The 23714-nt window shown below is 40.6% G+C and overlaps 1 protein-coding gene and 1 long non-coding RNA gene across 6 annotated transcripts in view; one reads left to right on the top strand and one right to left on the bottom strand.

Annotated features, from left to right (window-relative positions):
- Positions 1-929: 929 nt before the first annotated feature.
- Positions 930-3347, bottom strand: LOC137208438 (uncharacterized). Its single transcript, XR_010935637.1, has 3 exons — positions 3195-3347; positions 2367-2442; positions 930-1844 (listed from the first exon to the last, which is right to left on the bottom strand). It is a non-coding gene; the product is annotated as an uncharacterized lncRNA (long non-coding RNA).
- A 173-nt stretch (positions 3348-3520) lies between these two features.
- The window catches only part of HECTD2 (HECT domain E3 ubiquitin protein ligase 2), a 77242-nt gene continuing 57048 nt past the window's right edge, over positions 3521-23714 (top strand). For all 5 annotated transcript variants that reach the window (XR_010935860.1, XR_010935861.1, XR_010935862.1 and 2 more), the window contains exons 1-2: positions 3521-3742; positions 15994-16123. Coding sequence is in view for 2 of the 5 variants with exons in the window: in XM_067710019.1 (XP_067566120.1) it covers positions 3605-3742; positions 15994-16123 (268 nt within the window). In the remaining 3 variants the exon portion in view is untranslated. The remainder of the gene's footprint in view (positions 3743-15993; positions 16124-23714) is intronic.

Here is a 23714-nt window from a genome sequence, read left to right as displayed (position 1 = left end):
GGGATTGACATGTATACACTGATGTGTATAAAATGGATGACTAATAAGAACCTGCTGTATAAAAAAAAAGTTCACTAATTCATAGCTTTACCTTATATAATTAAGGTGTTATTTATAAACCACTTTTAACCAACCTGTCAGAACTTACTTTGCTACTGTTCACTGTAGTATCACTGTATATAATTACAGTAGAATGTTATCTATAATTTATACCTTTCATTACCTTGTAATTTGGTCTTTGCTTTTCTTTCACGGAAATAACCAGATCTGTAGCTTCCCCACCCTGCCCCCAAACTCCTATACCCCACAGGTATATGAATGAGCTCACGTTTTCCTCCTGGACTTAGGAAGGTGAAATGCTTCTCCTGCCTCACTCCCACTTTTTCCTGGGCTAACGGGTTTGTACTTAGATGCCATCACTGTTGCACTTTTTGCTGACACTTGGCAGAGCTGAAAGGCATCTTCTGCACACCTCTGTACAGAATGACCAGAGCTCTCTGTATGTCCTGTACCACAACCCTCTCACTCCTACCTGGGCCTTCAGAAGCATGTTGGTGGCAGGTAGGAGTATGTTGCTCAAGCCCACTGGAGCCATCACTCTGCAGCTTTCCAGCAGCCCCTTTCCCACTCTCCAGCCTCCATCCTGGAGCTCATGAGGATGAAGAAGGGATGAGGTGGTGCATTGAGAGCAAGGTATTTAACAGGAAGTAAAAGAGAACATCAACGAATTATCATTTTTTTGTATGTAACTCACAGGTGAATTAATCAGTGGACTTGTGTAGAAGTGGATTATCTATTCTGGTGCAGTAGCAGAAATTAAAATTTCCGACTTGCCTTGTTTTGCCAGTATTAAAGCATTTTGTTCTATTGAATGTGACATGTACAAACTTTTAGTCTCACACATGAAAAGAGAAGGCATAAGGCATGTAATTCACGTGGTTTCTCATCCAATCATTTTAATCACCGATTACTAAATCTAGTTGAAAACACTAGGAAAAAGGATACAGTTGTCCCTCCAACCAAGGGGGATTGTTTCCAGGGCCCCTGTGGATACCAAAATCCAAGGATGCTCAAGTCCCTTATAAAATGTTATAGTCTGCATATAACCTACACATATGGTCCCACATACTTTATTCATTTATTTTTTATAAATTTATCTTTGGCGGCATTGGGTCTTCATTACTGCATGCGGGCTTTCCTCTAGTTGTGGCGAGCGGGGGCTACTCTTCTTTGCAGTGCGTGGGCTTCTCATTGCAGTGGCTTCTCTTGTTGTGGAGCACAGGATTTAGGCGCGCGGGTTTCAGTAGTTTTGGAGCACAGTCTCAGTAGTTGTGGCTCGCAGGCTCTAGAACGCAGGCTCAGTAGTTGTGGCGCCCGGGGTTAGCTGCTCCGCGGCATGTGGGATCTTCCCAGACCAGGGTTCGAACCCGTGACCCCTGCATTGGATTCTTAACCACTGTGCCACCAGGGAAGCCCCCCACATACTTTAAATCATCTCTAGATTACTTATAATTCCTAATACAATGTAAATGCTATACAAATGGTGGCAAATTCAAGTTTTGCTTTATGGAACTTCTGGAATTTTTTTTCTAATATTTTCGATCGGTGGAGGCAGAGCCTGTGGGTGTGGAGGGCTGATTGTGCTATTTTCCCTACTATTTGTTCTATTAACCTAGCTTCGCAGTATAGACTATCTTGAACTGTAAAGTCTTCCGTTTATAAAATAACATTTCAGTTGTTGCTGTATCAAAAGATCAGCACACTCACCTGCTAAAAGTAGGAAATAACTGTATGTTCCTCCCTATAGAATGAGTATTTCAGAGGTCTAAGAAGGAAAGAAAATTCTGAAAAAGAATTCAAGAAAAATAGAAAGGAGAATGCTTCAAAGTAATGTGTCCACATCATTTCCCTCCAAAGCTAATTAGCAATGAAATACTTTTTGCCGACTATATGGCACTTCAAACCTTTTCCTAACTAACATTTAAATAGGTGATGACAGCAACTGTAGTAAAACTAGAAAGCCTTTCTACAAATGAACGTCAGAATTTACAATTTAGAAGGTAATCTGGAATACTAATTATTATATTCATTACATGGTTTGCTTCAGATCTGCTTGTTACAAAGTCTGGGTTTGAAAAACATGCAACCTCATTTCACGATGCACTGTAACTAGTACTTAGTTATGCTAATAACTCTGAATTATGTAAAATAATAGATAACCCAAACATCGTCTCAAACATGTTTCAGAGATATTTTTGGTTATTTGGATCTCGGTATCCTTGATCTGAAAATTCACTCAATCTCAAGTAAAATAACAAAGCCGCAACCGAAAAATCTGAAGATGTGAACATCAAGAAATTCCCTACTTTTAATAGGCGATGCAGCGCATTCTTGCTCTCTCCCTTCCCTTAAATCAGCAGGTGTCTCCGCAGCTCCAGCAGACTGAGAAAAGCAAAAGGAGGGGCGGAAAGGAAAGGAAATGTCTATGTGGCTTCATCGTGGGGGTGGGGATGGAGGCGGGGCTGGGGGTGGTTTAGTATCATGATTAAAAGCTTTCCTCCTCGGTTTTAAAGTTCGTTCCCATATTAATGATGACATTAATGCGGCAGAGCTTGGGTCTGTCCATCTGTAACTTATAAAAGGAAGGGATCGGAGGCAGCAAAGGGATGCAGGGAGAGAGCGAGATGTAGGCGCGTGGGGACGGGAAGGGAGAGGCGGATTTGGCAGTCCAAGTGGGGACGAGAGGAACAGGAATGGAAAGTGTGGCCTGGCCGTCCCACCCTGCGGTGCGGAAGGTGGGGCCCACGACGTCTCACTTCCCTTCCCCCCACCCTAGGCTTTTCCTTTGTAGGTAGGGGATCTCTGGGCATCTAGAAAGGGTCGGTCGACTAAAAAAGGATGCGCAGGCTCGAGACCTCTCTCCTGGGGCAAGCGGGCGTGTGGGCGGGCAGGGGTGGCAGGGACAAGCATTGGCCCCAAGGCGACGGCTTTGCGGGCGCTGGGGAGGAAAAGGCCACCAGCCTAGATCCCGCGGGTCTACGCGCCCCAAGTCAGGGCCGTCCGTGCAGAGGAGGCTGCCGTGCTCGCCCCGCCCCACAGGCGCCACTCGGGAACGCTCTATCCCTGCGCGACCCTTTGCAGGCCTCGCCTTGTCCCCCCCAGTCCCGAGCCTCTAGTCCGAACCCCCTCCTTGCCATCTGGGGCGACAGTCCGCAAACAACATGGCGGCGCAGCGGCGGCGGCGCCTCGTCTCCTGGCCCCAGGGGTTAGTAAGGGCGGCCGCGGCCAGCGTCCAGGACGCGCGACCCGCGAGCCCAGCAGGGGGCGGGGCGGGGGCGATTGAGGAGAGCAGCAGGCGGGAGCGGCTGGCGGGTGGAGCGAGCGGGGGCGGGGGCGGGGCATCCGGGCGCGCGCGCGGTGCGGGTGCGCGGCGGGTGCGCGGGCGCGGGCGCGGGCGCGGGCGCGGGCGGGGGCGGAGCGGCGGCTGAGGTTGGACGCGACGGCGCAGAGCCCTCTCGCGGCCGCGGCGGCAGCAGCGCCAGCCCCAGCAGCAGCCCGGCCGCCGCTGCCGCCGCCGCCTAGCGCTCCCGCTGCTCAGCTTGACATGAGTGAGGTGGATCGGGTGCCCTCGCCCGCCGCGCCGCCGGCTGTGGCGGCGACTGCGCCCGAGGAGAAGAAAGGGAAGGAACCGGAGCGCGAGAAGCTGCCGCCCATCGTGTCGGCTGGCGCCGGTGCGACTGCGGTAGGTGCCGGGCGGGGGCCGCGGGGCGCCCCGACGGCAGGTCGGGACGGGGGGAGAGGGGTGCCCGGGGACCCGCGTATCCTCCGGGGAGCTCCGGACCCGCCCGGGGAGAAGCGCTCAGGCTCCCCTTTCTCGGGCCGAAATCAAAGAGTTGTGCCTCGTGGGCAGCGGTGATCACTTCGCGATCTGCACCTTCCACCCTCGGGAAATGTCGGGGTGGCCGGATACGCTGGCTGTTTTCGGTTATTTTCTGGCTTGGGGGGTTCCCACTTTCTCTAAGGAAATGACCAGCATCTTGGAGTCGGCATCATCTGTTGGATAAGGATAAGGTGTCAGGCAGGCGGGAGTGGGTTTTCCGCTGAGCTTGGGAGAGCGAATATTTCCCCCTTTTCCTCGCTTTTCTTTCCGTTCCCCCTTCAGATTGAACAGTCTGCGGCGAGTTTCCACCTAATTGTGACCTTTCCGTTACTGTCAGCCTCGATGGTGGTTTTATTTTTCATATGATACAGGCGTGTGACGTAAGGTGGGGAAGCATTTTTAACCTTTTATTTAAACTCAAGTGATCTAAGCTTCACGGGGATGGTTTCCCAGATGGATTTTTTTAAGGATTATTTGGAGAGCGCTCTCAGGCTTCAAACTACATATTGCCAGATGATGTAATGGGACAGCCCCTCTTCCCCGTTTCTACTGGTGGTTTTGACTGTTTACTTTGGAGCACACACACAAAATTAACCTCTGATTTTTGAGATTTTTATTTGACATCATATTTAAATACTTCTTGAAACTTTAGTACATTTAAAGCGCATGACTTGTCATGCAGCCGTGCATGACAAAATGGTAAAAGTTTAGAGACCATGGTACATTTTGTTTATTCCTGCTTGCAATTCATTTCTTAAAACCTCCCTCTTAAATGACTAAGAACTTACTAAAATAGCTCACTCTAATTTAAAGTATTATAGGAATAATGTTTTGATTTGGTAGGTTTTTCGAAAATGTCTAAGGACTGTGAACTGGAAATTGTTAGAACAAGCTCTTTACGTTAAATGAGCACAGCAGAGTGTAGACAGTGATAAAATGACACTTTAAAAAATTAGTACAGTTGATTGATAAGTTGGAGTTGCGGGTAGAAATTACCTTGGGAAATGCTTTGAAGGAATTTGTCACCCAACTGCTTGTAGACCCAGTTCTTGCTGTTGGTTTCCTGGGCTTTCAGAGCTTATCTGGGAAGTTCTTAACTGGCAAATAGGCAGTGTTTCAACAGTTCATTTCTAAGTCAGTTTAAAACAGTGAATGCATACATGCTTATAGGAACAGTTATGTGAATGAATTTAGGTCCTCAAGTAAGCACGCTCCCCCAAACTTATTTATTTCTGTGTAATTGAAAAACTGAAGGCTTGAAATAAAAACTTGGAGAAATTGATACAGTGTGGATACAGGTCTACAGACTGTTATCTGAAACCTTGGGGCTTTGAAATTCAGAGTTCTTCGGATTTTAGAAAGGTAATTCAGTACCTATATTATGTATAATATCCACAGTGGGGTCCTGGCCATTTCCCCATAATCAAGCATATTAACAGCTCTGCAGTGAAATGTATGTGTTGTTCACACCAAATGAGGTAAGGTCTATAAGTAGCTTCCTGTCAGTTCAGCTCAGGTTGGATTGTCGGAGAGTTCAGATCAGGCACATGTTTTATCACCAAATAAGCTCTTTCAGTTTGAAGAGCTTAGAGGATTTTGGAAGTGTAATAAAGGAATATGGACTTGTACTACTAGACAAACAGAAGAATAGAGTGCAAGAAGTTTTTTAAGATCTTGAATAAAACCTTGAAAAGACCGGTTAAATCAGAAGAGGATACGAATGAATAGCAACACTTGAGATTTCTGAAGGCAGTTTCTGGTGCCTTACAAGCAGGGTTGGTAGCATTGTTTTTTTGTTTTTTTAAGTGACATTCAGAATTTAAGCCTCTTAGAAATGACAGAGGTTTATCATTAGCACTGATGTTCTGAGTCACATCAGGAGAGAAAAGGACTTAGGTTTTGCAGCAAGAGTTAGGAGAGCAAGGGAGAGATGAGCAACTTATCGATGGTGATATGTGGTATGTATTTGTCAGAGATTTCTAGAGCTGGAATTCTGAGCTATAGCAATGTAAAGCCTTAGTCAAGAAAATCTGTGCTTGGTCCTCCAGAGGGCGAGAAAAGCAGGGAGCTGGCACAATGTCCGAATTCATCTGTAGGTGGAGAATACCTTGGTGTGGGGGGCAGGGAAAGACAGCTTGTGGCCTGCTTGGTTGTTTTCCAGCCTCCATGTGGATCAAATAGAGCTTCTGGAGGTTTGCTTAGGAACCTGATTGCCATCAATAACTTATCTCTTTGAACCATTTTAGTGATTCTTCCTTTTTGCCCCAGGTTAACAGCTCTTTCTATGTAGTTTGAGTTTATGACTCAATTACTGTAGCCCTACAGTACTAGCTTTTTCCAATAATCATTGTATCACATTTCTGTGAGAGTTTGGAAATAGTTTAGAGTGACGGTTCCCTGAAATAAGTAGAAGGTCAGGTTATGATGACCCCAATTAAGCTTAAAGAGTTGGGATTGTATCCCAAAAGTTTTTAAAAAGGTGCAGGGGTGGGATTGAGGGTGCAGGAAAGAACAGGCCTAACATGATTGATCCTAAGACTGCCTAAGTGTGCAGGAAGTCCATTCTAGCCAGCAAGTGCCTAACATGGTGGTCTCAAACCTGGCCATCATTGCCCAGGCCCGAATGCAGGCCAGTTAAATCAATTTCTGGGAGTGGGGCTCAGGCATCTTCTTTTTTTAAATTCTCAGGTGTAGCTAAGATTGAAAATTGACGCTCTGTGTAGTGAATTAAAAGCTCCTTGGAGTCTGTATTTTAAGTACACTGCCCCGAGTCTGCTTAGTTAATGGAGCAGCATTTGAAATGGAGTAGTGAAAGGTATGGGTTAAGTGAATGAGGCACAGCAGAAATCAGACTTAGTGGGGAATTGAGAGAAATGGCAGCAAAGGTGGTTCTAGTTAGAGGTGCTCACAGGTCCAAGATAGAGCCCTCAGAGGCCTCTCAGTGTTCGGGGTTGGCCTTGCTGCTGTGGAGAGGTGATGTAGGCCTACAGAGCTAAGGGGAATAAGGAATATGAAGGGCTAACGATGTGAATATTCACTGAAGTTGACAGATTAGAGTGGAGAAGAATATTATAAAGTAGTTGCTGCTGTAATACAGAAGTTAGAAAAAATTGGTGAATGGGGAAGAGGAAAAGGGTGAAAGGAGGAGCAGATAATAGTGATGAGTGAGGATGAGTTTGTCTACTTCATCATTTAAGTCAGGTGAGAAGAGAAAGGGAGATTCTCCATGGCATAGGGTTCAAGAAAGAGCTAGACTTTACTTAGGTCAGGGAGGTGAAAGGAAACGGAGGAAATCATTTTAGGATGGTAAAGGGAAGTTTGCCCACAATGAAGGTCAGGAGACTTGTCAAGCAGGGGGAAGGTGAGAGCAAAGCTTAAGGTATGTGGAGAGGATTTGGTAGGAAGTCGGTAACAAGAGTGAGAAGTTTGTACTTGTTGTGTCAGGAGTGTTTAAAGGGGCTTGATGGAACCTCTGGGCCAAGATGTAACTACCAATTATTGAACATCTATTATGTTGAGCTTTGGGCTAGATGCTACAGAAAACACAAAGTTTTTTTAAAAAAAAAAGATTCCTGCCTCAGGGTAGGCAGGGCTGACACATGAAAACACAGCAAAGCAAAGCAATGTGTAAAAGCCACCATGTGCCATAGAAACAATTTGCTCTGTAGGAGATCAGAGAAAGGATATCAGTGGGTGCAGAACTGTAAAGAAAGGGCTTAAAGTAAAGGTAATTATTTAGGCTGGCTGGCCATTGAAGGATGATAGGATTTGGATGGGCAAAAGCAAGTGGGAAAAGTAATCCAGTGGGGAAAACAATGTGAACGAGGCTTAAAGGGAAGAATTAGGGAGTAATAAAGTAAGCCCAATGGGAGCATGCTGGCAACTTGTGGGAGGTAAGTGAGATTGCATGGGGGCTGGACCAAATCAGCAGGTGGGGAAGTTGGGACTTTTTTTTTCCTGTTCTTAGCGGGAAACCATTGGAGTTTCTTAAATAGAGGAACAACATAATGAAATTAGTGGTAGTAATTAGAGGTAGTTAGACTGGAGGAGGAAGGAGAAAGAGGGCAAGGAAGGAGCTCTGCAGTTCATACTGGAGATCATGGGGCATCCGTTAGAGTTGTGGCCATGTGATAAGGTATAAGGGATGGAAGAATCCACACGAAGTGGAATCTAGTGGAACCTAGATAACAGGGATGAAAGAGAAGGAAGATTAATAAAGAAAAAGGATTCTAAAGTTTGCAGATGAGTTCTCTCAGAGAAAAACATTTACGTAAAAAGGCCAACAGCATTCCAAATAAATGTGTATGTGTGAACTTCGATAAAACTTGCCCATCTAGGTGTTTGGAACAAACTTATTTTTGGAAAATTTTGTACCCTTTTCAAACGAGATGAGATGGGAAAGAATGAAGGCTATGGTGGTAAAAGTGTCTTAAGCAATTTAATAAACCACAGATATTACAAAAATGCATCATTTATGCATATGTGTAATACATATAAATAATACAAGTGATTGCCACCATTTACTTCAGTACCTACTCTGTGCCAGGCATTTTCCATGTATCTTTCATCTAGTCAGTTAGTGCAACCAAAGCCAATCACCTAACTGCTGTGACCATGAGGAAGATACTGTTCCCACTTAACAGGAATCTGAGAGTCAGGTTATGTGTAGTATACCTTGCCAGAGGGTAAAATGGCTAGTAAGGGGCAGAGCTCGGTTTCAATTGAGACTTTTCTGGCTCAAAAAAATGCCATGCTCTTTGCCTTATTCCACGTACTCTGTATCTGTGGTCAGAGACCGTGGGGTTCAAAGAACCCGTACCTATAGCAGTATTTCCTAGTTTAGAAGAAAGGATGTGGCCCAGGGACAAATTTGTTCAAAACTTTGTTCCTAGAGATAGAACTGTTATGGGAGAGAAATATGTATTCTAGAATATCTGATAATATCAGTTTTAATTATGGTATGAATGTATCATTAAATTCTATGTAAAATAAAGCAATCTCATTAAAGAAGAGTGATCAGAGATTCATAAGACACAAAAAGGGAAGGCTGTCGCTACATAAATACATAACCAAGGTGTGTCTAATTTTGAGTGGGTTGTAAAGTCGTCTGCCAACTTTTTTTTTAATTGCAAAGCCACATTGTAGTTGCTACTTATCCTCCCATTCAAAATTAACTCAGGATGTTAGGACATGAATAATTTGACTATATTTACAGTTGAAGAAAAATGGTCATTATAAGTTACAAACCAGGGGCTTCCCTGGTGGTGCAGTGGTTGAGAATATGCCTGCCAATGCAGGAGACACGGGTTTGAGCCCTGGTCTGGGAAAATCCCACATGCCGCGGAGCATCTAGGCCTGTGCGCCACAACTACTGAGCCTGCGCGTCTGGAGCTTGTGTTCCGCAACAAGAGAGGCCGCGACAGTGAGAGGCCTGCGCGCCGCGATGAAGAGTGGCCCCCGCTCGCTGCAACTAGAAAAAGCCCTCGCACAGAAACGAAGACCCAACACAGCCAAAAATAAATAAATAAATAAATAAATAAATTAATTAATTAAAAAAAAAAGAATCTGCCTGCCAATGCAGGGGACACAGGTTTGAGCCCTGGTCTGGGAAGATCCCACATGCTGTGGAGCCACTAAGCCCGTGCACCACAACTACTGAGCCTGCGCTCTAGAGCCCGCGAGCCACAACTAGTGAGCCCGCAAGCCACAACTACTGAAGCCCGTGCGCCTAGAGCCCGTGCTCCTCAACAAGAGAAGCCACCGTAATGAGAAGCCCGTGCACAGCAATGAAGACCCAACACAGCCAAAAATAAATAAATTTATTTATTTATTTAAAAAAAAACATAACTTATGAACCAGAGAACCTCTAGAAGTGTCCAGTATGATACTGCCTTGCTATTTGTAGCTCCCTTTCTATAAAATGGGGAAAATAGTAATAGAACTTACCTCACAGGGTAGATAAGAAGACTAACTTAGTTAATACACATAAAGTATTTAAGAAAGAGCCTTGACAAAGTAAGCATTCACATAAGCCAGCCAGCCCTTTCCCATCCTGTCCTGTGGCTTCAGTACTTTCCTTTACAAGCTTTCTTGGTTTTTTTTTTTTTGGCTGCGACTTGCACGCATCTTGCGGGATCTTGGTTCCCTGACTAGGGGTCAGACCCGGGCCACAGCAGTGAAAGCCCCGAATCCTAACCACTAAGCCACTAGGGAACTGCTTTAGAACCTTCTTTATCAAGCCTCAAGCTCTACAGATACCACCTTTATCAACCTACCTGCACCCCCCCGCTACACACACACACACACACACACACACACACACACACACACACACACACACGCCCTCTCTGAATTAAGGGATGTCATGCGCTCTCGGAACTTTTCAGGACTGGGGTATGGTACATATGAATTTTTCTGAAAGGGAACAGTAATGGCTTCAGAAAGGGGTACTGCTCACTGTTCCTGTGTAGCAGCTTAGTCTGGCATAGTGTACGGAAATTAACTTGCTTATATTTACTTGAATTGAGGAAGAAAGAGTAGCAAAAGATCAACAGAAGATGAATGAAGAAGGAGGTGGAGCTGAGAAAGCTCTGGAAAGTTTGGATTTTTCTACTTTTTCTCCTGTGATAAGGATCCCTTCTTGCACTATAAAAATGTTAGACTGCTAAGCCTTATATGAATAACTAGTTGTTCTTAAGTTGATATTTATAACTTGGTGACAGTTTAGTAAGCAGTCAAAAAACATTTTGCAGGGAATAATTATAATAAATGTCTGTGCCTTTTAAAAATAGAAACTATTAAAATTTTACTAATTCACCTTAATTGAAAAGTCATTGTGAAGTTTGAACCTAGTCATTAAAGAAAGCTGTGTTTCAAATTAACTTGGTTTTGATCCAGACATTTTTATTAAAGAACAGTAAATTGGTTGAGAATTGTGACTACCTCAAATCACACATTTTAAAAGTAGTATTTTATCCTATAATGGTAATCTGTTGATGCAATTTCCTTTTTTCCCATCTTGTGAAATAAGTGAATAAAATCACCCAAGCCAGTTTGCCTTTCTGATAAGCAAACACTGAAATTTCTGAGCATCAGGACTAACGTTTCCTTTGTATTAAGTAGAGTTAGTTTTCAGTTATCTGTAAGGTCAATCGCATTGTGATTTTTTTTTTTTTTTGAGTGTTAAAGTTTTGTTTCAGAATCCACATCCTTCCTAGTCTCCTTTGAAAGATGTGGTTTATATCACTTAAAGAAAGCAATTTCACTGGGGCCGGTGCTATTTAGTTGGGGAGGGAGATTCTTCACACCTTGAAAGTAGCCAACTTTTCACATCTTAGTAGAAGGTTATAGAGCACTGATTTTATAACCTAGTATCCTAATAAGGAACTGTGAAAAAACATACAAAAAAGAAGAACAAAATACCTCTACCCAGGAACAGGGCCTAAAATAGTCTCCTTTGTAGACTCTAAATACAGTTAAGGCCTCTCATCTGGTGTGGCCCTAACTGGTAGTTTAGGTCAGTTTATTTTAAAAGTTGGTAAAGCAAAGTATATTCAGTGCTTTTTATTTTAACTTAAAACATATAAATGTACATTTGTTCACCAATCTTTTGACATAGTAACATTTGCTCAGTATCTCAGGAAGCCACTCAAGTCTTTTGTAAAGTAGTTTTTCTATGCACCATAGGTGTTCCCTGGACTCATTGAGACTGAAGGATCCCTGCTTTATATTAAGAGCACTTAATGTATTGCTGAACTATTCATCTTTGGGTTTGAAAAATAAATTTCATTGAGGTGTGACCAAAGTGTACAGATTGCCATTGTCCCTATATACATATCTGAAATGACCAAAGCAAGAAACTCAGTTTTTATTACTTCAGATATCTTTGATTCTTCGTCTATATTTTATACCGTATTTAAATTTGCTACCTGTCCAGCAAATCTTTTCTTCCAGAATGATGCAGGGAAATGATGAAATCAGAATAATAATTCTGTCCTAATTCCTAAGATTGTATGTTGGATTGGATCTAGTTTAGGAAAGTATTCTTTCATCTATATCAGCTCTGTCCAATAGAAATAGAATGTGAACCACGTACATAATTTAAAGTTTTCTAATAGCCACATTAAAAAGAATAAAAATAAAGACGTAAAATAAATTTTAATAATGTATTTTATTTAATACAGTATATCAAGAAATTTACCATTTCAACATTTAATCAGTATAGACGTTTAATGAGATATTTTATCTCTTCTTCATACTAAGCCTTTGAACACTGTGTATTTTACACTTACTAGCACATTTCAAGTGCTCAGTAGCAAATGGTTATATTAGTGCAGATTTAAATGTTGTCTTCTTGTTCTCCCAAGATTTCTTAGATTCATTCTTCGTTCTAATTACTGTTTATTCCTACTGCAGCAGTCCTCAACATGTGGTCCTCAACATCCTTTTAAATGTCCATGAGGTCAAAACTACCTTTGTAACGATACTGGGATGTTATTTGTGTTGCCTTGTTCTCTCTCATTCTCTCGAGTGTACGGTGTAGTTTTCTGTGTGACACATGATATTGCAACAAACTGAATGCAGAAACAGATAGAAAAATAGATTTGCAAAATGTAAACCATGCCACTCTTCTCACTGATTTTTGTTTGGGAAAATAGTTAATTGTCCATAAATGGGTTTATTCTATTTTAAAAGGAATTGTACGTACATACAGTAATTTTTAAGAATGCAGAGAGGTCCTGAAACTAGAACGTTTGAGAACCACTATGCTAGTGTATGTAGAATTTCCTTTGTATTATTACCATTAATGCTTTTTATTTGGTATTACTGATGACAGATATTCTACATAAGTGAATTTTCCAACTAGCCAAGTGTTGTTGGACATTTTAGAATACCCAGTCATTGATTGTATGGAACATTTTCTGAAATAACATTATGTACATCTCTTCTCAAATAGAAGATACTGAACATAATTTAACATATCCTGGTGACTGGATCCCCTATGACAACTTCGCACAGCCAACTAAACCAAAGAGCTCTATGGAGAATCCATCTACCTGTGCATTTGTGTGTGTTGTCTCTATAGTAAATAAAACTTCTGCCAGTCTCACTTATCTAATAGCTAGAATGCAACATTAATTTTTACTTGATATGATTTAAAATGCTAGCATTTCCAGCTGGTTGCAAAGCTAGTAGTTTAAAATATGTTGTGAATAATGAATTTTGTAAACATTACAAAATAATGAATTTTGTAAACAGTTAAAAAAATTTTACTTCAGGTACTCTAATATAGTGAGATATTATGACTTTAAAAAGTGTTTCATGATGGAACAGAGCCAGCAATTATTCTTTTATCAAAGATTGGTTTAGGGACTTCCCTGGCGTGCATTGGTTAGGACTGCACGGCGTCCACTGCAGGGGGCAGTTATAACAAGGAATGATATACTTTTTCAAATGTATAGGCTATTTTAATTTTATTTTTCTAATTAGCTAGGTCTGTGAACTTGAGCATATTGTTTTAATTTACCAAGATTATGCAAATTATGTAATTTACAAAGACTTTTATAGAAAAGTATTGCATATCACTATTTTATTAATCTCTTTCTCCAATTTTCTCTGTCCTCCTTGGGAATCTACATCTCTGTTAGAGATTAGAACTGATAGTTGTTAAATGGCTTTATTGATTGAATCAGTTACTTGTGGGTTCTTTTTTTAATTATTTGAAGATCCCACAAGTGAACCAAGCAATGTTCTTTGGGATCTCCTTTTATTAAGAAGGAGTAGAGGAAGGGGGAGAAAAATAAAATAAAATATTGAGTCTTTCCCAGATTGCTAGAATATCAAAGATTTTCCTAAAGTACAGTTAGTTTTTCTGCTTATGTTAATTTCCTCTGGTTAGGTGAGTTGCTCCTGAAGCTATTATATTTCATTCAGCATATATCTATAAAAGTAGAGAAGATAACATCAACCACAAGAGTTGTGAAAACAGGCTGATATATGTAACATACTTCCTATCGCATGATAAATCCTTAATAAGTGATAGCTACTGTAGTGAGAAACTCTGAGCTATAGTGGTTTAAGAATACAGACATTAAGGTTATTCAGACTAGAGTTTGAATTCCCACTTCCCAGCTCTGTGAACTTCGGCATGGTACTTCAGTTTCCTCATTTGTAAAATGAAGTGTAAATATGCAACTCATAGGAATGTTGTATTAAAGCACCTAATATAATAGTAGGCATATACCTAGTACTCAATACATGACTTGTTTTAGTGAGTTATTATCATAGGAGTAACCATTTGTGAAACACTCAGCGTGTCATATGTTCTGTACAAGACCCTAGATGACATTGTCTGTGATTCTGAAACTTCAGATTCATATCCTACATCTGTTAGAAGATGACTTTATTTCAGTTGGGCAATATGTTTAACTTTTTTTAGGCTGGATCATGTAGCCTAATCCTAACACAGAAATGTTGATTCAGACTTCACTGAGCCTAAATCTAGCCAAAAAGCAAGTAAAAACAAATAAAGCAAACAAACAAACAAACAAACCCAAATTCTTTGAGCAGCCACAGATGTCACACACACAAAATCGCATATGTACTTTCCTTATGGAAGCATTCCTCAAGTTCTCATTTAGTGCCCCTCACATCTCTGTTGTTTTGTTAGCTGAATGACTTTAGGTGAGTCTCAATTCCATTTTCCTCATCTATGAAATAAAGGAGTTAAATAACTAATTTCTAGAAATCTCAAGTCCAGAAACTTTTAAATTCTATGTGTATAGCATCTGAATTTTTTATGGGTTATTTTTCTATACTAATCTCTTAAAAAGAAAAAACAATAAATTTACTCTGAAGTATAGGATCTATGCACAGGATTCCCTGGACGTCAAGCTCTGTGATGAATAAGGAATTTCTAGTCCAGCATGAAGGACCAGTATGACACCAATTATAATTTCAGTGGAATAATTTAAGTAAATCACAAGTATAAATAAGAGTGATTGATTTTTGTGGAAATGGTGACCACCAGAAAAAGCTTTGCAGAGAAGTTATGATAGAATGGGTTAGGCTGCATTTACAAGGTAGTCCCAAGTTTCAGTGTTTGAAAATTGTAAAGGTGCATTTATTGCTGATGGTATAATCTAATGTTGGTCAGCAGTGGCTCTGCCTCACATAGTGATTCGGGGACCCAAGCCAACGAATGCTCTAGCATCTCAGCTTGTAGCCTCTGGGATTATTACAGTAGAAGAAAAGAGAGAGGAACTGGAGATTGTCCCACCAGCCTTAAATGCATCAGTACTTTCTGGTCCCAAAATGGCAGACATCACTTCTGCTTCTGGCCTGTTAGAATTAATCAGATGGCTGCATTTAGCTGTAAGAGAGTGGGCGATGTGGGAAAGTGAATATTTGGTGAGTGTAAATGTTTTTGCAACATGGCATCTGAGTTGATTCTAAAAAGCTAAGTGGAAATCAGTCTGGTAAATGAGGAAGGAGGAAATGAAAAACTCTCTACTCTGAAAGCAAAGAATGCCTAGCCATATTTTTCTTAAGTCCCCTTACACCCAAAGTCCAATCTCGTGTTTAGAGAAATAAATGAACTCTAAAAGATTTATCTTTTGACCTGAGCTTTTGAAGTTGCATCAAGACTAGAAAACCTTTAATCAATCAACCTGCGAAGTATCATATGCATGTTAACTACTGAAAAAATATTTGTGGAGGTCACAAAAACAGTGTTGCCTAAATACCAAGTTAAAATAGCAGATAACATGAATGAAACGTGTACTGTGGGCAAGGAACTCTGCTCATTGTTTTACATGCATTATCTCAGTTAAACCTCACAGTAACCCTGTGAGGAAGGTACTGTTATTATCCCCATTTCCAAACTTTATCAACCTGTAAGCAGTTAGATGGCATGACTGTTTTCCTTTTATACTTAAAACAATTTGGTCCTGGAAAAGGTAAGTCAATAATATATACAGGTTTTATCTATCTATCTATCGTGCATCTATCATCAGATTAAAATCTCTATTTTAAATGTTTATGATTTTTGCAGTAAAATAATTTAAATAGAGTGACTAGGAATTATGCTGCAATGTTAACTTTTCTGTTTTTAGGGTTTGGACAGGGGATCCAAAGGCCAGATTTCTACTTCCAGCAGTTTTATTTCAACTGTTAACCAGAAGAAAGAAGCTGCTGAAAACAGAAGTTCACCTACACATCTTGTTTTCCCTAACATCAAGAATGGTAAGAAATTTTTAATTTTAAAAATTAATGTAGTTACAATTATTAAAAGTATATGTAGTATGTGTATCTTGGCGCAAGTATATTATTGAACTATTAAAAAGTAGATTTTAATTATTCAGTGTTGTTCTACTAGGTCTAGTTAGTTAATACAATAAAAAATAAGCTATAAATATTTACAGAAAGGAGCAAAATCATTATTTTTAGGTAATTGTTACCTAGAGTAAGAGAATCACATACAAAGCTCATGAATAAGAAAGTTTGGTTAGGGAGCCTGACACAATATAAACATACAAAAATTCAGTAGATTTCCTTTATTTGAGCAGTAATCAATCAGAAGAGTTGATGGAAAATATACGAAATATTTAGAAATAAACCAAGGAGAAAGTGAGCAAAACCTATACGAAGAAAAACTATGAAACTTTATCAAAAGACTAAAAGGTGGTTTGAACGGAAAAACTTAAATATCATAGAGATCTCAGATACACCCGATTTACTCTCTAACATTTAATGAATTTTTCAGCAGTTTTTTAGGGGGAAACTTAAGAAAATGATGCTCTATTTGATTTATAAGAATAAATGAGAGAATGCAAGGAAAAGTAATGAGGGAACCCATTCCTTCGTATTACTATACATTATAAAGCTGTACCAATGGTAGGACTACCACCAAGGTAGCCAAATACATGGAGACGGATCAGTAAAACATAGTGTATATAAATGATATTAAATTATTCAAAAGATGGAATTAGGCCAACTAGCCAACTTTTTGAAAATGGTAACTTTAGATTTTTAAAAACTACAAAAGTACTAGAAGAAAACACAGGAAATTGTTTTTATAATAAAATTCTTGGAATGATAGCAATGTGAACAGCCATAAAACAAAAAAATTGAAAAGTTTGAAGACATAAGAAAATTTAAAAGTTCTATAGGAATTTTAGAAGGTCATAAACAAAGTTAAAGTAAGATGTCATAGTCAGTGAAAACAAATCCTTGAATCATAGAGATCATTAATAAATCAGTAAAATGAACATTTCATTAGGAAAAAAAGACAAAGTGTATGAACAGACCCATCAAAAAAGGAAATATGAATAATTAATACACGTGAAAGGATGCTCAGTCTCACTAGTATTAAAGGAAGTACAGATTAAAACAAGTAGTTAACATTTCCCTACTCAGTGGCAGAGAATGAAGACATGTGTATCTGTGGGGTTGTCTAGGGAGTGTGAAAATGGGCACTTTTATGAGTAGAGGGCTTGGAAATTGATACAACTTTTCTGGAGAGCAAATTATTTGACATACATTCAATTTTTAAAATGTTCATATACTCGCTGATACAGTGTTACATTTCTAGGAATTTATTCTAAGGAAATAATGTATGTTGAAAGACCTATGGAAAGAATGTACATTGTTTATAATAGTGGTATTTGAAGCAATCTAAATGAATTGGTTGACTAAATTATGGTAATCCATATTGTAAATACCATGCTTTTATTAAGAGATGACAGGTGTATAAATTTTCTAGGAGAAATACTTATAATACATTGTAAAATGAAAAATGCAAATTACACAGTAATAGGTAGAATATGACTCCAGTTTTTTTAAGTGTGGGGAAACCTTTTATACTTCTTTGAGCAGAATAAAGAAGTATGGAAGGATGCCCACCAGCCTGTTAATGGTTTCCTCAGTAAAGTAGGATTGGGTGGATATTATTAATATGCTCGATTTCTTTATATAACTCTATATTGTTTTATCACAGGGAATATATACTACTTGCATAATTTTAAGTGCCCCTTGCCCTGTAATGAAACAAAACAAATCTGCAAAGGTTTAGATGTCCCTCACACCTGGACAAAAAACAACAAACCTCAGAATGTTTAAGGACCTTGTTCCTGGTAAATTGCTGTGTCCATAAGCTGCACATGGCATAAATTATTCTTCCGCATATTTTCTGTTGACACTCCAAAGGATTGCTAGACCTATTCTACACTCTTGCAAGTTAGCATTTATATTGTCTCATTTATCAACCTTTGCCTTTGATAATTTCTTTCTTCTTTTATTTATTTTTATTTTTTTATATTTTATTTTATTTATTTTTTTATACAGCAGGTTCTTATTAGTTATCTGTTTTATACATATTAGTGTATATATGTCAACCCCAATCTCCCAATTCATCCCACCACCACCACCACCCCTGCCCCCCTTTCCCCCCTTGGTGTCCGTACATTTGTTCTCTACATCTGTGTCTCTATTTCTGCCTTGCAAACCAGTTCATCTGTACCATTTTTCTAGATTCCACATATATGCGTTAATGTACGATGTTTGTTTTTCTCTTTCGGACTTACTTCACTCTGTATGACAGTCTCTTGGTCCATCCACGTCTCTACAAATGACCCAATTTTGTTTCTTTTAATGGCTGAGTAATATTCCATTGTATATATGTACCACATCTTCTTTATCCATTTGTCTGTCAGTGGGCATTTAGGTTGCTTCCATGACCTGGCTATTGTAAATAGTGCTGCAGTGAACATTGGAGTGCATGTGTCTTTTTGAATTATGGTTTTCTCAGGGTATATGCCCAGTAGTGGGATTGCTGGGTCATATGGTGATTCTATTTTTAGTTTTTAAGGAACCTCCATACTGTTCTCCATAATGGCTCTATCAATTTACATTCCCACCAGCAGTACAAGAGGGTTCCCTTTTCTCCACACCCTCGCCAGCATTTGTTGTTCATAGATTTTCTGATGATGCCCATTCTAACCTGTGTGAGGTGATACCTCATTGTAGTTTTGATTTGCATTTCTCTAATAATTAGTGATGTTGAGCATCTTTTCATGTGCCTCTTGGCCATCTGTAGTCTTCTTTGGAGAAACATCTATTTAGGTCTTCTGCCCATTTTTTGACTGGGTTGTTGGTTTTTTTAATACTGAGCTGCATGAGCTGTTTGTATATTTTGGAGATTAATACTTTGTCCATTGATTCGTTTGCAAATATTTTCTCCCATTCTGAGGGTTGTCTTTTTGTCTTGTTTATAGTTTCCTTTGCTGTGCAAAAGCTTTTTAAGTTTCTTTAGATCCCATTTGTTTATTTTTGTTTTTATTTCCATAACTCTAGGAGGTGGGTCAAAAATGATCTTGCTGTGATTTATGTCATGGAGTGTTCTGCCTATGTTTTCCTCTAAGAGTTTGATAGTGTCTGGCCTTACATTTAGGTCTTTAATCCGTTTTAAGTTTATTTTTGTGTACGGTGTTAGGGAGTGTCCTAATTTCCTTCTTTTACATGTAGCTGTCCAGTTTTCCAGCACCACTTATTGAAGAGACTGCCTTTTCTCCATTGTATATCCTTGCCTCCTTTGTCATAGATTAGTTGGCCATAGGTGTGTAGGTTTATCTCTGGGCTTTCTATCCTGTTCCATTGATCAACATTTCTGTTTTTGTGCCAGTACCATATTGTCTTGATTACTGTAGCTTTGTAGTATAGTCTGAAGTCAGGGAGAGTGATTTCTCCAGGCCCGTTTTTTTCCCTCAAGATTGCTTTGGCTATTCGGGGTCTTTCTTCTTTTATTTACATACACACATACAAGCATATTTCATTACCTCAGTCTTATTCTAAGGAGGCACCAGTGCCTGTATGTCACAGTCCTGCAACACACAACAAAACAAACTTATAATTGTGATACCATTATACCATAAATAAATAAAGTGAGCCTATTTGATGGGGGAGAGGAGTTGAGAGAGATGATTTCTATTTTAGACATGAACTAGATACTAACTGTAACCTTTATTTGTATAATATTTACAATTTAGGGAAACCTTTCATGTAATTTTCTTTGAGCAATCACATAAAATAGAATAGGTATTAGAATCGTTGCCATATAGTTTTCTGTTGCTGCTTAACGAATTATCACAAACCTAATGTCTTAAAAACAACACCATTTATTAGCTCACAGCTCTTTAAGTCAGAGGTCTTGGTGGGTGTGGCTGGGTTTTCTACTTGGGCGTCTCTCAAGGTGGAACCTGGGCTGGACTCTGGGGAAGAATCCTCCTCTGAGGTCCTCAGGTTGCTGGCGGAACTCACTGTATGCAGTTGAGACTGAGGTCCCGTCTCCTCGCTGACTGTCAGCCAGGGCTGCTCTCAGCTTCCAGGGACCCTCACAGGTTGCCACGGGCTGCCCCCAGGCCCTTTGGCTGTATCCCAGCCTACTGTTTCAGGCTGGCAGCAGGATCCCTTGTGTCGAATCCCCTTAGTACTTCCAGTGCCTCTGCCTTTGCCTTCTGCAACCAGTGGGAGAAAGCACTCTACTTATAAAGGCCTCACGTTACAAGGTTTTGCCTACCTGGATAATCTCCCTATTTTAAGGTCAACCAGTTAGTAGCCTGAATTAGATCTGCACAACCCCTTTTGTCATGTTATGCAAGGTGATAGGATGGAACACCAGGAGGCTGAGAATCGTCCAGCCATCTTAAAATTCTGCTTCTCACACCCATAAGAGAATTGGCTCAGACAGGGTAAGTGACTTGGCCACAGTCATGCTGCTAAGTGACAGAACCACAATTCAATCCCACATTTTCTGACAACAGAACTCTTGTTCTGAGAGACAGAGGAAACTCCTGATTGACTTGTTTCTCTTGGCTGATTAATCATATCACGTTAATCACACAACTCTAATTACATCATCTCCATACTCCCTAGCTTCCAAAATTAAATAAAAATTTTTTACTTCGACACGCAAGGATATTCGTAATATGACAGCTTTTCAACTTTATCTCCTGTCTTTCTCCTACATACTTACATTTCAACTATTCTCTGGGATGCCTCACACCTTTTTACCACAGAGTTTTTGCAATTTTTTCCCACTGCCTGGAACACTCTGTCCCCTCTTCTCTACCTGTCAGATCCTGTCTGTTCTTCAAAGCTACGTTTTTACTAAACCTTTACTGATTCTCCCTAACCAGATGTAATTCTTCCCTTCTTACAATTTAGGGGTTTTTTTCTCACCTCTTTTAGTCTCTCAACCTTGTGTAGTATCACTTGTGTACTTTAATCTCCTAGACTGTATGTTTCATGAGGGAATAAATACCTTTGTAACCCCTGCAGAGCCTAGGACAGACCCCTTATTCATCAGGGGATCTTAGCATGTATTTATCGCATAGGGTGAAACAAGCGAGAACTCAGGACTGGAAAGAGCTGTGCAAGTGGGTGCACCAGAGCAGTATCAACAGCAGCCACATCAGCGACTTCATATAGTGCCCACTGCGTGTCGGGCACAATTCCAAGCACTGCACAGATATAGACTCCAGTAGTCCCTACAGCAGCCTGAGATAGGAATTATTTTCCTAGTCCAAGGGTAAGGAAACTTAAGCCACAGAGAGTTGTAAGTGCTTGCCCTGCATGAATTTATGTAGCTAATGAATGGCAGAAACAGAAAAAGGAAAAGAGAGTCAAAGGTAGTATAAAAGAAGGAGAGTTGGTAAAAAGAAAAGGAAATGAGCCCTGAAGGAGCTAAGAGACCCAGGTTGTGCTATGACTTGGAAATTCAAGGGAAAAGAAAATTTAAAGAAGAGGATTTAGTCAATAATGCCATTGGTAAGAGAGGACAAGATGAGTAAGCACTGCGGCAGAGCCAAGGATTTGTTGGTTAATGGGTTTATGGTGACTTTGAGAACAGTTTCAGTAGGATGGGATGAGGAGAATTCAAATTGTAAAAAGTTAAGGGTAGATCTAATTAAGGCTGCTAATTGGTTGACCTTAAAATATGGAGATTATCCAGGTAGGCAAAACCTTGTAACGTGAGGCCTTTATAAGTAGAGAGCTTTCTCCCACTGGTTGCAGAAGACAAAGGCAGAGGCACTGGAAGCACTAAGGGGATTCGACACAAGGGATCCTGCTGCCAGCCCTGAAACAGTAGGCTGGGATACCGCCAAAGGGCCTGGGGGCAGCCCGTGGCAACCTGTGAGGGTCCCTGGAAGCTGAGAGCAGCCCTGGCTGACAGTCAGCGAGGAGACGGCACCTCAGCCTCAACTACAAACAGTGAGTTCCGCCAGCAACCTGAGGACCTTGGAGGAGGGTTCTTCCCCAGAGTCCAGCCCAGGTTCCACCTTGAGAGACGCCCAAGTAGAAAACCGAGCCACACCCACCAAGACCTCTGACTTAAAGAGCTGTGAGCTGATAAATGGTGTTACCACTAATCTGGTAAGAATCTAGGGGCAGTGTAGACAGCCTTTAGAGTAGCTTGAACTGGAAGGAAGAAAGAAAGAACAGTGGAATTTTTTTTTTTAAAGCCAAGTCAAAAAAAAATTTTTTTAAACATCTTTATTGGAGTATAATTGCTTTACAATGATGTGTTATAAAGCAGAAACTAGAACAGTGGAATCTTGCAGGGTAGTGTGGTCAAGCAAAAAGATCTGGCACAGGGAGAGGTTAAAGTTGCAGTGGGAACGTAAAATAATAAAATGAACAGAGAGAATAGGATCCAGGATGAAGACAAGCACAGGGGTTGAGGTGTTGGCTCCAACAAGGAAAGAAGGGCACCTCTTGCTCAGACTATGGACTTGAGGGAAGAGAGGGAGTAGGAGAAGGAAATGGAAGTTTTTCTTGCCATGAATTTAGTCATCTCCTTGGAGAATGTGTTAGTTTCCTAGGGCTTCTGCAACAAAGCACCACAAACTTGCTGGCTTAAAACAATAGAAATTTGTTCTCTCCTGGTTCTGGAGGCTCTACGTCTAAACTGCAGGTATTGGCCGGGTTGGTTCCTTTTGAAGCTTCTGAGGGAGAATCTGTTCCATGCCTCTCTCCTAGCTTCTGCTGGCTGCCAGCAACTCTTGGTGTCCCTTGGCTTGTAGATGCCTCACTGCAATCTCTGCCTCTATCTTTACATGGCCTTCTCTCCTGTATGTCTTTCTGTGCCCAAATTTCTCACTTCTTGTAAGGACACCAGTCACTGGATTAGGGCCCATCCCAATCCAGTGTGACCTCATCTTAATTCAGTTACAACTACAAAGACCTTATTTCCAAATAAAGTCACATTAACAGGTCCTGGGGGTTTAGGACTTCAACATATCTTTCTGGCTGACACAGTTCAGCCTACAGCAGAGGGTTAGAAACCTTATGAACACTGAATTGTCTGCTAAGGAGAATGATGGGGAATCAAAAGGAAAGGATGCATAGCCATAACCTTCTTCGTTTGGGCTGTTTGTTCAAATTCCTTAGCTTTTGATTCCCACTGACACTATACTCCATTCTTTCTACACTGCTACTATCTTAATCTCTGAGCCCAGCTCACCAGCGTGTTGCCCACACCTGCCTGTCTCCTCCCTGGGTGCATGTATTGATTCAGAATGTGGTCCACCTACTTGGTCTCCCGCCACTTGTCTGCTTCCCTCTCATCTGTTCCATTATTGTGGAATCTGCAGTCAGCCCGACCCTAAACTTGGAGTATTTGTATATATGTCACTCTATAGGAATAGGCCTGTTAGCTGACTTCCTTTACCATGTTGGAACTCCTAGTGCTGACTTCTCCTAGCTGTTCTGTCTGGATGCTGCTTGAATTCGGCATGGAGTTCATATGTCAAGGCTGCTGCAAAAAAAAGTCTTTTAT

This window comes from Pseudorca crassidens, chromosome 16 (genome assembly GCF_039906515.1).
Source record: "Pseudorca crassidens isolate mPseCra1 chromosome 16, mPseCra1.hap1, whole genome shotgun sequence".
NCBI classification, from domain to species: Eukaryota; Metazoa; Chordata; class Mammalia; order Artiodactyla; family Delphinidae; genus Pseudorca; species Pseudorca crassidens.
This window is presented reverse-complemented; position numbering and strand designations above follow the sequence as displayed.